This window comes from Alligator sinensis, unplaced genomic scaffold (genome assembly GCF_000455745.1).
Source record: "Alligator sinensis unplaced genomic scaffold, ASM45574v1 scaffold77_1, whole genome shotgun sequence".
In the NCBI taxonomy this organism is placed as follows: domain Eukaryota; kingdom Metazoa; phylum Chordata; order Crocodylia; family Alligatoridae; genus Alligator; species Alligator sinensis.
Genome location: NW_005843102.1, coordinates 297,633 through 308,692, shown reverse-complemented (window position 1 = coordinate 308,692; position 11,060 = coordinate 297,633). Strand labels below are relative to the sequence as shown.

The 11,060-nt window shown below is 45.7% G+C and overlaps 1 protein-coding gene across 1 annotated transcript in view; it reads right to left on the bottom strand.

The window, feature by feature from the left end:
- The window catches only part of MAP2K4 (mitogen-activated protein kinase kinase 4), a 155,890-nt gene that overhangs the window by 55,892 nt on the left and 88,938 nt on the right, over nt 1-11,060 (bottom strand). Inside the window, exon 6 of the mRNA XM_025193803.1 lies at nt 7,904-8,023. Within this exon, the coding sequence (XP_025049588.1) occupies nt 7,904-8,023 (120 nt within the window). The remainder of the gene's footprint in view (nt 1-7,903; nt 8,024-11,060) is intronic.

Below are 11,060 nucleotides of genomic sequence, written 5' to 3'. Positions count from 1 at the left end.
CAGCGGAGGGACGCAGGCCCCCCCCCCCCCCCCCACGCTTGGCACCCGCACGGCAGCTGCCCCGTGGCACGGGTGCAGCACGGCTTGGCAGGGTGCCGCACACCATCTGGGAGCTCGGGCGGCTCCACATGTCAGCCAGAGCCTGGCAGCACTCAGCCCAAATGGCCCCAGGTCCCAGGCAGCGTGCAGTGCCCTGCTGAGTTGTGCTGTACCCGTGTCATGGGGCAGCTGCCATGGGGGTACCAGGCGGCAGGGGGGGGTGATCACCACTGCCCCATGCTGAATGGGGGAGCTCTTCCATGAGCCCTCAGGGGCCCCAATTGCCACTCCTGCAGCCAGTGAGTACGGGGATTTTTTTTTTTTAATTGCTGGGATGCTGAGGTCAGGCGGGGCATCCATCAGGGGCAGGGCTGGGTGGGGTGGGGGAGATTGGAGAGCAGAGGCTGTGCAGGCAGGCTTTGCCACCTGGCCCCAGAGCCCCCACAGCCCCTGCTACTGCCGGTGAGTTCGAGGTTTGTTTGTTTTTTGATTCCTGGACAGCTGGGGCCAGGTGGGGGGACCATCGGGGTGAGGCCAGGAGGAAGGAGTGATCAGAGAGTGGGGGCTCTACCTTGAGTGCCCAGAGGCCCCAATCACCACTGCTGCAGCTGGGACTAAGCTGGGACTGGGGCTCAGCAGAGCAGCCATGGGGGGTTTTCTCGCATTTTCTCGCAGCCCCCCCAGCCTGGGGAGAGGCGGGCACAGCTGGAGGAGCCACGGGAGAACCTGCTGCCGCCTGGCTGTGCCTGCCTCTCCCCAGCCCATCCGAATCACCGAATCTCTCCGAATCAGCACTGAATCTTCCGAAGCTGATTCAGCTGAATCGATTCAGGATAGTGATCCGAATCTCCGAATTGAATCACTGTCCTCCAAATCAGCCGAATCCGAACTGAATACTTCCCTATTCGCGCAGGCCTATGCCTTACAATAATCTTAAGTACACAGTATAATGGCAATGGTAGCCTTAAGGGTCAAGAGAGCACAACCATAACAATCTGTTTAAAGATGGGGTCTGGGTCCACAACAGCCTGAATGAGTGAGCCACATAAGCTTGTTTCATCTTTAAGCCTGCTGGAGGATGATACAGCCAGCCTCGTGAAATGGCAGAGTGCAGCTGAGTTCAGTTTGGTATTTGTGCAACTGGAAATATGAATCAAAATATCATGCTGATTACTGAAGATTTAGAAATGGCAGGCACATAAAAATAGCAAGACAGTGCCTTAGCCAGAAACCTGTATACAAATCAGTTGGTAAGTTGCTTAGATAACTTTCTGAATTACAGTCATGCTTAGGAAGCTTCTACTGAAATGGAGGCCCTACTGTGCTCAGAGCGTGTAACACCTGAATGATAAAGATGTAAAGGTTCACTTGCCCATAAATTTTAAATAGATGAGACAGACAGAACACAGGAAAAAAAGGCATTGTTCTCCTAATTTTACAGATGAACTACTGAGGCCCAGGAAATTAACTAACTTGACCAAAGTCACACAGGGAGACTTTACAAAACCAGGAAATGAACCTACCTTTATTTTTTTTCACTTAAAATAAATACCTTAACCAGTAACTACTCTTTTGCCTGGACAGCTTTGTGGTACTGCCCCTTATACTTGTCCACAGACTACCTGTAGTGTTGGATATCTTGCAAGAGGAAAACAATTATTAAGTTGCTTGTCTTCCCCTCCAAGCATACAGGGATGAGTTAGAGTGGTGAATGAACACAGTCAAGCCTCTATCCCTACTGTGTCAATCTAAGCCAGCAATAGTCAGAAACAATCTGCACTAGCAAAAGGGCTACGGCAGACTGCTTTTCTTCTGGAGATGGGGCAGCAGTGACTAGGTGGTAGCAGAAAACAGGGTAGATATGCCTTGTATAACTAAATAAGATATAGAGAGAGCATAAACTTTCATGAACTCAAGCTCACTTCATGAGATACTGTGAAAGGACAAGCATACTACAGCGTATAAAGTAGAGTGAGTAATTTGAATACAAAAGGTAGGAAGGGAGGAGGAAGGGAAGTGGGGAAGGAGAGTAGCAAAAAAGAAAAGAACCCATAGGAATGAAGGGATAACAAAAGCTTATCCCAGTAATAAGATAACGATTTGCAGTCCCTGTTTAAACCATACTTAACACAGTCCAGTCTACGGATGATTTCTTGTTCTGCCACTTTCTGTTCAAACTGTTTTTTAAAATGTTGCTATCTGAGAACAGCAGTCCTGAGGTCAGCAATGGAGTTTTCCAGGGAGGTTAACGTGTTCTACCACAGGCCTTTGTTTCTTTCTGCAGCTGATGTCAGATCAGTGTTCATTCATTCTTACACAAAGAGATCACCCCATCTGTCTGAAGCAGACAGCAGAGGGGCACTGTAAGCCAGTGATGGCACACACAGCCTGACCACAAGGAAATCTGGGACATCTAGAACACTGCTTCCCTCCTGCCCCCCCACTCACCCAAGTTAGTGGCACTGTGGCAGACAGAGGTGCCTGCTTAGCCACCTGTCTGGTGTGCCAGGCTGCTCTGCCTGCTCACCAGACTGAACCCTGTACCCCTGCATTTTAACTCTCACCAGCTGGCTGAGACCGGCCTCCGAAATCTGGGACTGTCCTGGCTAAACCAGGATGTATGGTCACCCTAGGCATATATGACACAGATAGAGTTGCAGGTGAATGAATTTAGGATGTTATACTCCTTGTTATCTGGTCCATTGATCATGTGGTCCGTATTGATGTGGAGACACAGCAAGCATTCAAGTCCATTGCAAGGTCTGGTGCCTCAGTGAGGATGGGAGTTGGTCTGTTGCTTGACAGATGCCATTTGAGGTTGGCAGGCGGTCTGTAAACAAGGAAAGGTTTGTCCCTGCTGGTTACCTTGAGATGGTCATCCTTTTCTAGTAGGGACTGGAGGTCATTAATGATGTCTCTAAGGTGTTCAAGCTGTGGGCTGTAGGTGATGACCAAAGGGATTCTGTTGTTCTTGTCCCAGGGCTGGTACTGTAGCAAGTTGGAGTAAGGTCTAAGTCTGGTTTTGTTGATTTGAATGGTTATGGTTTTCGGATTATAACTGTAGGATTCCTTGCTCCAGAGCCTTAAGGTGTTTATCCTGGTTACTGGGATCAAAGGACATAAAATTGTAACATAGTGCTTGGCTGTAGACAATGGATCTAGTTGAGTGCTTGAGATGAAAGTTGGTGGTGTGTAGGGTAGCTCTTGTGGTCAGTTGGTTTCCAATACAATGTGGTGGTGATGTAGACACTGCAAAACTATACTGTAGTGTCTAGGAAATGAATCTGCTGCGTTGAATATTCCAGAGTCAGTTTGATGGCGGAGTGAAAATTGTAAAAGTCCTAGTGATTTTTTTTCGAGAGATTCCATTCCATGTGTCCGTATTATGAAGATGTCATCAATGGACCTGGACCTGAGGTATATCAGGGGGATTGAGAGGGCAGGTTAAGAGGAGATGGACTTCAAGGTTTGTCATTCATATGTTGGCATACTGGGGGGCAATGTATGTGCCCAGGGCCGTGCCATTCATTTGCAGACATAGAGTCCTCAAATCTGAAACAGTTGTGTGTGAGGACAACACAGGAGAGCATAATGGAAACAGAAGTTCTCTCATTAGGGATAATGTTTTTTATGGTTTATAATCCATCCTCATGGCAGATATTTGTAACAGAGATGTGACATCCATGGTAGCTAATATGGTGTTGAGTGGAAGCTTATCACTGGAGCCCAGTTTCTTTAAAGAAATCTGTGATTTTTTCAAATAGCTGACATTCAGTGACAAATCTGATTCCCACCCTCCCTTTGTGCTGATGGGCCTGTGTAATTACTGTCCAGTCTTGTTTTGCATTGTTGAATTCTATTGTTTTGACAGGAGATCCCATCTCCAGTTTTCTCCTAACCTGAATATAGTGTCAGAGATCCATACATGCTGGACTACCTTCTCAGTGTTTTTTTGTGCACATTACAGGCTGGATGACAGGTACAAAACCTTCTTGCTGTCTCACTCTGCTCAGATCTAAAGACGGCAGTACATTCCTCAAAGACAAAGAGTCCATCAAAACTGCTGGAAGGAGCACTACCAAAGGCTCCTGAACTGAGAATCAACAATAGCTGATGAAACCAGTGAATCCATCCCACAGTATCCAATAAGATAAGCACTTACCAGACCACCAACCTTGGAAGATGTCCACCGGGCAATAAGACAGATGAAGAACAACAAAGCATTTGGCCCAGACAGCATACCAGCTGAGGTCTTCAAAGTTGGTGGGGGAACTATGGTCAACAAGTGCCAACATTATTTCTTAAAATCTGGAACACTGAGGAAATTCCCAATGACCTAAGGAATGCTAATACTATCGCCATTTTTAAAAAAGGAGGTAAATCTGACTCTGGAAACTATCAAGGTGTTGCACAGGTCCTCTCCATTGCTGGGAAGATCCTCAATCAGATTCTGTGGAAATGAATGTTCCCTCTTGCCACAGAAATCCTTCCTGAGTCTCAATGTGGCTTCAGACCATCCAGATGTGCCATGGACACGATTTTTGTGGCCTGGCAGATCCAGGAAAAATGCTAAGAACAACACCACAGACTGTGTATGGCCTTTATTGATTTGACCAAAGCTTTTGACTCTGTTAACTGTGAGGCTCTATAGAAGATCTTATCAAAGTTTGGCTTCCCTGGAAAATTTATCACCATGCTAAGACCCCTTCATGACCAGATGACTGTCTCCATCCTATGCAGTGCCTTCGCTATAGAGCCCTTTTGCCATTTGAACTGGTGTCAAGCAGGGCTATGTGATTGCACCTATTCTACTTTCCATCTTTCCTGTGGTCATCAAGATGCTTATCCCTGACCATCTGCCACATGGCATTGAGTACAGGAGGGCTGGGAACCTTTTCAATCTTTCCTGCTTCCATGCCAAAAGCAAAGTTACATCAGGCTCAATTGTGGAAATTCAGTACGCTGATGATTCTGCTGTCATTATACATTCTGTGAAAGACCTATAAATGACCCTTAATTGCTTCTCTCAAGCATACCAGTGCTCAGGACTGACTTTTAACATTGGAAAAACAAAGATGCTTCACCAGCCTGCTCTGGACCAATCAACTCCCCCTAGCAGAGATCCTCATTGATGGACAGGAGCTAAAGAATGTTAAATACTTTGCATACCTTGACAAAGAAGGTCAACATTGATGAGGAGATTCAATATAGGGCTCAATGTGCCAGCTTTGCCTCTGGAAGACTGTATCATTGTGGGTTCAACTATCACAACATCAGGACTTGAACAAGGCTCCTATTATATAAGGCTGTAGTAACCCCAACTTCTCTCTATGGGTAAGAAGCTTGGGTGACCTACAGGGACCACCTGAAAAGCCTGGAACACCTTCACCAGTGCTACCTCCAGAAGATCCTTGGCATAAAATGGGAGGATCATTGCACAAATGAAGAGGTTTCACTGATGCTACACTACCATCATGGAAGCATTGATTATTTAACATCAGCTGTGGTGGACAAGGCATTGTGTGTGCATGCCTGATGTACATTTACCAAAACAACTGCTACAGTCCCAACTCAGCCAAAGACAAAGGACACGCGGGGACCAAAGAAAACGCTTTAAGGACATCCACAAGGTGAACAGTAAGACATGTAGCACTGATACCATAAATTGGGAAAAACTATCCTGGGACAGGGCTACAGGGCTACACGGCCTTTTGGGAGAAAGTACATCTTAATTTGAGGAAAACAGTCTCACCCTAGAGGCAGAAAAACAACAGAAAGTAGGGCTGCGCTGATAGAGATTTTGGGGGCCAGCACCGATAGCCAATTTTTAAGGAGGCATATCAGCTGATACCGATCCGATTTCCAATACAGCTGAGTGCAGCTGGTAAGTCTGTTGTGGTGGAAGGGGAGGGAGGAGGGAAGGGGCATGGTGGAGCAGGTCAAGGCCCCTGCAGTGGGGGAGGGAGTGGGGCAGGTGGGCAGGGTGGTGTGGGGCGAAGCTGTGGATTGCCCAGGGGGCGTGGGGAGGGGGGAGTGGCTCCCTCCGCTGCGCACACCCCGGGAGACCACGGGGTGGGGTGCCCCTGGATTTGTGCAGAGCGGGGCAGGCTGCAGCTGCAGGCTCTTCCCAGCAGGGGCTGGGCTGTGCTCGGGGCGGGCAGCAATGGCACTGGGAGGGGGACTATGGGAAGGGAGCTGTAGCCACCCCAAATTTCGCTGTAGCCTGGTTCAGCCCCTGGGCCCAGCCCACAGCTGCAGCCAACCGTGTCCGTGCCCCTGAGCAGATCCGGGGGCACCCCCCACATCCACCATGTCCTCTTGGGGTGCATGTAGTAGTGAGAGCTGCCCCCTCTCCCTGTGCCCCCTGGATAAGCCATGGCTTCATTCCATGCCTGCCCTACCCCAGCTGGTCAGCATCTGCCTCAGCCCCTGCCCCACTCCCTCTCTCACTGCAGGGGGCAATGATCTGTCCCCACATTCCCTTTCCCTCCCCCCTCCCCTTCCATCACAACTGACTTATCTGCTGCACACAGCTCTCCATGCTGTTGGGCTGTGCTCCTCGCTGCCTACGTGCTGTGCTGCGGCTGCGTGCATGCATGTGCATTTATCAGCCAAATGATCGGCCACATCGGGGTGATTTTCGATACAATCAATTTTCTTTATATCGGTGCCAATCCAGTATCAGACCAATGTATCAGTGCACCTCTAGCAGAAACAGAAGGAAATCAAACAAGACTGAGAAATCCATGGTCCAATCCTCCCTTTAACCACCACATGTGGTGTCTGCCAGAGTCTTTAACTCTTGGATCAGCCTTCTTAGCCATCTATGGAATCATCTACAACCCTTTACTTGACCCGTGAGTAATCATCCTCAACCATGAGGGAGCGCCACCACCTCTGTTGCTGCTGCTGCCAGTCTGGGTTGCCCTAGCACTTGGTGATATATGAAGATGTTACAAAGAAACCCTTTTACATTTTTTGTCCTTGTCTACACTGGGAAATTATGTTTTATTTAAACATGTGTATAATTGTAAACACTTAATGTAGACAAGGCCACGTGATATTGAATATCATGTCGCCTGGTTATGCTTAACACTATGGTCTCCGCTAGAGTTATCTACAACCAGCTGATATAACATTAAACCCAGCAGGCCTTCTCTACAAGAGTGTTAATTTATTATTAGCACTGCTAATCACCACCCAATCTGTGCAAAACTCTGACCAGACCTAGTGCTATCAGAGCCTTGAGGTACAAACACCCAGAACAATGAAAGGGACTTGTTCAGCAGTCCATGGCATGGCCATGCTGCAACATGTATGCCAGGTAACTGTAAGAGAAACTCTACCCCTTGGGGTACCACTTGCCCCTTGTTGCAAGTGTCTCCAGGGATTCTGCAACCCCAACCTGTCCCAGCAGAGGGCAGTATATGCAGGCTATAACCTTTTTAAGAGCTAAAAGATAAATCATATTTGACAGTTCCTGGTGTAAAAATTTGAACTTCACACAAAGTATTTCCAGAGAGAAAAATTAAAAAAAAAGTCTGAGTGCTTTACTTTAGAAACTGCCACAAATCCTAGAGGTGAGTAGAAGGAAAAGACAGTAGGAGGACAGGAATGAACACAAGACAGGTCTTATGAATGAACATAACAACAGATATATGCACATGCACACACATACACATATATGTATGCGTACATATGAGCAATTATACATCAGGGTTTCTTCCCTTTAATTATAACTGAAGACACAGAAAACCTGCAGTAAATTAACTCCCTCTTACTATAAATTAGATATTGCCATGAAATATTTTTCCTGTGTAAAGTAAACCCTCTAATACAAATAAAACAAGGTCTAAGTTCCCACCTCTCTGAAGAGTGCTCCATAAAATTGAACAATATATGGACAGTCACTGCTTCGCATCACTACATCCAAGTCCATCAGAAGCTGTTTCTGTTCTTTTTCATCCACCGTTGACCGAATTCTCTGAAAGAGTAAAAGTGGCAGACGTTTTATTGCTAATCCACTGAGACTGTATCATCATAATTTAATTCTGAAGAACCCTGTCAGTGCTCCAGACACTATGCTAGACCCAGATTCTTACAGACATGGAAACAACATACTCTAAAAAAAAAATCAGACCTTGATTTCACATGACACTAGTAAATAAAAAGTACTAAATACATGTAGTTCAGATTAAGAAATCCTTAGCTAAATTTTACTTTAACAAACTCCAGCATTATTGGTGGAGATTCATAAAAACAGGTGAAGAAAATGAAATAATAGATTTTCCTTACTCTCCTTAAAAGCTACAGCAAAATAGTATTTGGGGTTGCTTTCAGAGCTCTATATAGTGAGTTAGCTCCACACCTTCCATTCATGTTAGGGATGAACACAGCTCTGAAATTTAATTGTTAAATATTATATTTACATTTTATAAGAAAGGAATTTAAAAAGAATAGCCACCAGGATGTGCCTATGTACTACAGGACTTAGAAACAGTCAGTACTTTATACCACAAAGCAAAAATCAAAGCCCTAACTTCATGCCTTGCCTGACAGAAATCTGTCTAGTAAGATATCTGCTAAGTTGAATTTTAAACATTACAACCTTCCAAAACTGTCTTTCAGAATATTTTTTTCATGCTTGGTCTTTAATTGAAGATAATATTTTGTTTTTTCAAAGTTTCAGCAAAAATAGCTCAGCTGCTTTGCAGCATGAGAATGGTGGGAGAGACACTTCCCATTAAAAACAAATTCTAACAAAATCCTGAACATTGTTTTATAAAAGCAGGCATATAGCTGAAATGGTTGATATGAAAGATGTAACTTGACATAGAAATAACTTTCAAAGGGCTTATCTACATGTGTTATTAGTGTGCATGAATAAATTACAAGCTTATTGCTCCAGAGTTTATTGCTTCCTGGTGCTGAATTCACACATGCACCCAGGAGCACAGCACATTGAGCCAAGTTGGAGCAGCCCCAGCTGGCAAGGGGCCCAAAGGGTCAGCCTGCAAGTCCAGGGCTGCACCTCTCCAGCTCAATGTGCTACAGAGGGGCTGGCCAGGACACCAAGGTGCTTTAGTATGAGACTACCCAGCAGGCAGCCCCTGTGCTGAAGCACCCTAGTGCCCCAGCCACCTGGGGCAGTGTCTACATGTGTACTGCTGCAGAGTAAAAAACTCCACAGCAGGAAAGTACTTGTATTTACAAATACTATCCTTTTTGCGGAGTTAATCTACTCTGGCCTACTAGGGGCACACAGGTAGACGTGCGATGTTTACCATGCAGCTAATTAGTCAAATGAGTGAACAGCTCATGTAGACATGCCCAGAGGGGAGCAATGTACTTCCCACATCCTAAAGGAAACTGCTTTGGCAAATTAAAGATTTTTTTAAACAACAAACTGAGCTTCACTGTAGATATTATATTACTGTGTTTATTAAACAGACAATACAGTAAAATACCAGTAGTTTTTCCTATAAGCTTACAGACATATTTAGCATCTTGCAGTAACTAAAATTATTTTCCTGAATTGCATGAAGGAAAAGCTGTGCTGATGACTACAAGGAAAATATAAAGTATATTGGTGCTAAAAAAATTATCAAAACACAAGAGTGTTTCAGAAACTAATTGCAAAATGGCTGGCCATGCTGGCTATATGAATGTCTGCAAAAAAGTGGGAAATTACAGTGGGGAACACTGATGGCAGCATTATTGAGTGCACCCATTGTTTACAAAGTCTTGCAGTCCAGTAAATGATCATTACATACAAAATGGTTTTATGTTGACATTACCATTACTTTTTGAAACACCATTGTACATTATAAAGAAGAGATTTTATAATGTAAAGAGTTAAAATCAGAAATTTCAGGACCCATTCTGCCAATGGAAATTGGATAATAATACAGAAGGGGGAAAAAAAGCATTCCAAGATGCCATATATATATGTATTAGGTTGTGGAAAAACCTGTGTCATGTTAGTGCCTAATCTTGCCAATACTGCTTAGCATAGTACTCATGGGCATATATACACATGGAATTAATGCGCAATAATAAACCCCGGAGCTTACTGCTCTGGACTTTTTTGCTTCTGGGTGTCCCGTTTGAATGTGCACCCTGAAACAAAAAACTCCAGAGCATGTTGCTCCAGAGTTTATTCATGCGCAACTTGTAGAGACTGGTCAGAGCAGCCTGGGATGGCAGGAGACCTGGGGCAGGGGGGGTCAGCCTGCCAGACCAGGACTACTCTGATCAGACTCTATATGCTACAGAGCCACTGGCTTAGGCACAAGGGTGCTTCAGTATGGGGGCTGTCTGTTGGCTAGACCTACACTGAAGTACCCTGTGCCCCAACCAGCTGGGACAGCTTCTACATGTGTGCTGCTGCACACAAAGTCAACCCCAGGAGGGTGCTGTGCCCAGGGCAAAGCAGCCTGTGTGAGGCCCCCTTCCCTGTCCCACAGCACACTTACGCCAGGGAGTGAAAGCCCCGGCACACTGGACGCAGCGGGACAGGTGGCAGCCGAAACAGACAAAGAGCCACCCAACCTGTTGGGTGGGTGAGCTAAACTACACCCGTAGTTTCTCCGCCCATCTCTGCAGGTCCCCTCAAAGCGTGGGGCACTGGGCAGTTGCCCCGATTTGCCCCCCACCCCAGGGGCAGCCCTGGCTGCACATGAAAAAACTCTGCAGCAGGGTAGTACTTGTATTTTAAGCATATGTATACATCAAGACATTTACTGCGCAGTTAATTAGTCAACTGAGCAGTAAACATCTCGTGTAGATGAGTTCAGTGCTATTTAGAAAACTGCCATTAGCAGTGACACCATTCGTGTGACAAAATAGTATGCTAAGTATTAAGAGTATGCTTTCAGGATTGGGCCCTTCTCTTGTATTATTTGAAAAACCACATATGATCACATACTTGAATATTAGTTCTGGATGATATATACACACAAGGGAGCAGGTGCATCTGCATGGTTGTTCTTACCTTTGGAATTCCCTGATATTTTGAGTGC